The sequence below is a fragment of the Apis dorsata genome, unplaced genomic scaffold (assembly GCF_000469605.1).
Source record: "Apis dorsata unplaced genomic scaffold, Apis dorsata 1.3 scaffold_581, whole genome shotgun sequence".
In the NCBI taxonomy this organism is placed as follows: domain Eukaryota; kingdom Metazoa; phylum Arthropoda; class Insecta; order Hymenoptera; family Apidae; genus Apis; species Apis dorsata.
This window is the reverse complement of record NW_006263790.1, coordinates 100,265-104,553: the sequence shown is the minus strand read 5'-3', so window position 1 is coordinate 104,553 and position 4,289 is coordinate 100,265. Positions and strand designations below refer to the sequence as shown.

At 39.3% G+C, this 4,289-nt stretch overlaps 1 protein-coding gene across 2 annotated transcripts; it reads left to right on the top strand.

The window, feature by feature from the left end:
• Positions 1-409: 409 nt before the first annotated feature.
• On the top strand, positions 410-4,283 carry LOC102671230 (ecdysone 20-monooxygenase). Of its 2 annotated transcripts, none has more exons than XR_004151273.1 (11): positions 410-700; positions 1,268-1,398; positions 1,894-2,025; positions 2,185-2,383; positions 2,475-2,662; positions 2,729-2,927; positions 3,032-3,194; positions 3,272-3,438; positions 3,522-3,600; positions 3,733-3,899; positions 3,976-4,042. XR_004151273.1 is itself a non-coding variant. In XM_006621110.2 (11 exons), the coding sequence occupies exons 1-11, from the start codon at positions 681-683 to the stop codon at positions 4,081-4,083; spliced, it is 1,584 nt and encodes a 527-aa protein (XP_006621173.1). In that variant the 5' UTR covers positions 411-680; the 3' UTR covers positions 4,084-4,283. The 2 variants fall into 2 exon arrangements, 1 of the variants encoding a protein (XP_006621173.1); XM_006621110.2 differs by having other exon boundaries at positions 411-700; positions 3,702-3,899; positions 3,976-4,283.
• Positions 4,284-4,289: the final 6 nt, after the last annotated feature.

Below are 4,289 nucleotides of genomic sequence, written 5' to 3'. Positions count from 1 at the left end.
TTTTTTTTTTTTGACTCGTTATGCGATATTTCATAACCGATGATTGAAATTATTCGAACGGTATTTAGGCATTAACCGACCGTGATGTCGTTAACAGAAAATAAACATAAAAGTCGTCAAAAAATGGTACTTTATATGATCAGAATTGAAATATAAATTATTATTGTGGAAAATACTATAACTTTCAGTAAAATTTAAACATCTCATCATCTTATAACAATTAATAGAATATCGATATTTCGACGATCGATCGATGATTATCAAAATAATTTTAGTTCGATGTTATACAGTGATATATATGAGAGAGAGAGAGAGAATAACTAGAAAAAATCAGATAAACAATTATTTTACGAATTTTGAATTCAACGTTGGAACGATATATCAAATTAACGAAAAATATTTATATTTGAAGAATTCGACCGCGTCAAGTATTTTGGTAAGGATCATAATCGTTAGACGAAACACATATACAGGCTGAAAAAAATCGGCATGTATGTGTTGTAAATACTATATCGCGATGAGGGACGTGTGTTTAGTCATTTTCTCTTCGATCCGTGTAACAGCTTCGAGATTAGCGAGTCAAAGAGAGAGCAGGGTCATCGTGACGATACGCGTTATCAAGCTACTGCAAATAGAAGAAACCGGCGATCCGTAAATAACACTGGGACAGTCAACTTCGAATGGACTCGGAGGAGCAGTGGTGCGTCATTTTTTCGCTAACGGCTAGTTGGATTTATCGCGATCCGCGCTCCTTCCGCGAGCAGTAATAACACGCGCTTTACTTCTACATACTATAGATCGAAGCATAACAAGCTTTCTCTCTATCAGGTCCCTGCTTCGCGATCGTTCTCCATAGACCGGTCGAACGAATCCCCTACCTATCTTGGATCTAAGAGTTTTACGTCGATTCTCAACTACTTATTCCTCGTATATTACGAGACGCGGTTTGATCGTCGGAATATTTGTTGTATATTCGCGCGTGAAATAGAGTTACAAGAAATATATACGATACAATATTATATCACATCGGTATGCCGAGTTTGCCCGCTTTTCGTATAATCTCTTTATCATTGTTCAGATAAGAAACGTCTGAGAAAATAATAATTATTTGTCGAATCGTGACAAAGTTAAAGATTTTAATATACGCGATGTATATTTGTTTCTTAAACACCGGTATAGCAAAGATAAAAGGATTTCGGCCGATACGTTAAATCGTACTATAGGAAGAGATATTCGTAAGTGGAGAATTTTTGACCTATTTCCGTAGGAGTTTTGAGATGTTACTCTCGAGTGCTTGGTTCGAAGTAATCGCTGCAGTTCTTTTGACGATATTGATCTTCGTTACTAGCCATCGGCCAGCATGGTGGTTTTGGACAGCTACATCTCACGAAGCTACCGGTAAGTAAGATCTGTAAAAATATCGTTAGCGTTTCGTTTCACGCGTTGAAACGATATATAATTAAGATGAAAAAAATATAAAAAGCGTGCACTTGTTCATAGTATACATTATACATACAGTATGTAATTTTGCATCTGTGCGTAGTAGAATAGTGTTGATTTTTTTCGTTCGATGAAATGATAGATTCGAATACACAAGTTAGGCAAAAGAAAGAAGAGAAAAGAAAAGAAAAGAAGATGTTTCGTGTACGAACGACCTTGATTTCGAAACAGGGCGCGTTCACGTGCGTTCCCTTTCCAATTAAGCGTAAGCTCGAAATTCGTATGACGTGACCTTCTATCGACCTTGCGTGCCTTTTTTTTTTCGAAACCTCAAAGATTAACGTTTTTCCCCTTATACGAGAAATTATTATGTATAATAGCTCGATTCGTATAGAGAAAGTTAGATTATCCGTATCAAACGTTTTATATTTTTTTTTGCGTGATGGTTAACAGCACCAGCCGAGGGCAAGTTCAGAACGGTATCCAACATTCCAGGGCCGTTTTCTTTACCGATTTTTGGAACCAGATGGATATTCTCTTGCATCGGTTACTATAAATTGAACAAGATTCACGATGCTTACAAAGGTAAGAAATTTACCATTGGCATTAGCGTAGCGTTTCACTTAATCACGATATTTACGAAATTTCGACGAAATTTGAAATTTGAAATTTGCTACGTAGAATTAAAATTCAAACGCGTTACATATATTTTAAAATGGCGGATTATTTCTGATTCAAGAATAGATTTGAACCAACGATATGGCGCGTTGTGTAAAGAAGAAGCATTATGGAATTTTCCAATGATCTCTGTCTTCTCCCGTCAGGATATCGAGACAATCATCCGCCGTAACTCCAGGTATCCGCTTCGCCCCCCGCAAGAGGTGATATCTCATTATCGGCGGACACGCCGGGATCGTTACACGAATCTCGGTTTAGTCAACGAGTGAGTAGTAATTTTTCTCCGAATTTTCTCATAATTCGTTTAAGACACCGGAACCGGTCGACACGAACCGACGTATTATACAATTCGATAGACAAGGACAAACGTGGCACGATCTTCGGGTAGCTCTTACGTCGGAATTGACGGCTGCCAGTACCGTACTTGGCTTTTTCCCGGCCCTGAATATCGTCGCGGATTCGTTCATCGAGTTGATCCGGCGTCAAAGGGTCGGATACAAAGTGACAGGTTTCGAAGAGCTTGCCTATAAAATGGGATTGGAAAGTAAGATCCAACGATCGATCAACGGTTTATCGATTCTATCCCCGTTTTATCTCGGTCTCGGTCTAGGTACATGCACTTTGATCCTGGGTCGACATCTCGGTTTCTTGAAGCCAGACTCGAGTAGCGAGCTTGCGACGAGATTGGCGGAAGCTGTCAGGATACATTTCACCGCCTCGCGGGATGCCTTTTACGGATTGCCGCTTTGGAAATTGTTACCAACCTGTGCGTACAAACAGCTGATAGAGAGCGAGGACGCTATATACAAGTATGTTTGGACAGGTATCGAACGGACGGATTGAAAATTCGTTTACAATAAAGATTCGTTTTCAACAAATAATTTGTACAATATATATAACGATCCAATTTCAGTATAATTTCGGAGATCATCGAAACCACTATACTGGAGAAACAAGACGATGCCAAAGACGAGTCGGTCGAGGCCATTTTTCAATCCATTCTCAGACAAAAGAATCTCGATATACGCGACAAGAAAGCAGCCATTGTCGATTTCATAGCGGCTGGCATACACACGGTACACAAAACACTTATTCACTTTATTCCAAATTCGTGCATTTCTTACGATCACTCTTTTACGACCACTCGCCACAGCTTGGAAACACTTTGGTATTCCTGTTCCATTTGATCGGTCGTAATCCGGCCGTCCAAGTCAAACTATACGAAGAGACGCACGAGCTGGCACCGGCTGGTTGCGATTTGACCATCGACAATTTACGGAGGGCCAAGTATTTGCGCGCGTGCATCACCGAATCTCTACGGTGCGTAAACGTGACTCTAAACGCGTTTCTAATTCTCTTAAATCTTTAGTTTTAATCTTTTCCATCGCATCGCGTCCGTTCAGATTGATCCCAACGACAACCTGCATCGCACGCATCTTGGACGAATCCATCGAACTTAGCGGTTATCGTTTGACGGCGGGAGTAAGTAACAATTATGTAATCTTTTTCTAATTATTATTAATTATTCTTCCTCCCTTTCCTTTTATTCTGTATTTTATTCTGTATCTTTATTTCTATTACAGACCGTAGTCCTTTTACACACTTGGATAGCAGGTTTGAACGAGGAGAATTTCAAAGACGCGAAGAAATATTTGCCCGAGAGGTGGACGACACCTAGCGGCCCCCATTCGCCGTTATTAGTCGCACCTTTCGGCGCTGGAAGGAGAATATGTCCGGGCAAGCGATTCGTCGATCTCGCGTTGCAGCTTATCTTGGCAAAGGTTCTTCCGATTCATCCGTGGCATATCATATTGGATTCATTAGATATATATATTCAATTATTCTTTTTCCTTGCAGATTATACGGGAATTCGAGATCATCGTGGAGGAAGAGCTCGATTTGCAATTTGAATTTATTCTCGCGCCAAAAGGCCCGGTCTCCCTTGGTTTCCGTGATCGTTCTTGAAATTATTCGAAATCTATCGAAATCCTGGAAGTTTTAGCTTTATCTCGTTACCTAATTATTATTTTATGTTATTCGTAAATAATAATAATAATTCACTCGTTGTAAGTAAATTTTTTTCAAGACGAATTATTTATCGTATTGGATATGCTTATTTTATGCATTGTACAGAATTTACGAGGATAGAATAATCTAATTAATATTTAACT

Excerpts from the sequence above, each read along its gene's own strand:
- LOC102671230 (XM_006621110.2), top strand. The coding sequence starts at position 681 with ATGGACTCGGAGGAGCAGTG. Across the intron at positions 3,439-3,521 it reads TGCATCACCGAATCTCTACG|ATTGATCCCAACGACAACCT; the intron begins GTGCGTAAACGT and ends GCGTCCGTTCAG. Across the intron at positions 3,601-3,701 it reads GTTATCGTTTGACGGCGGGA|ACCGTAGTCCTTTTACACAC; the intron begins GTAAGTAACAAT and ends TTTCTATTACAG.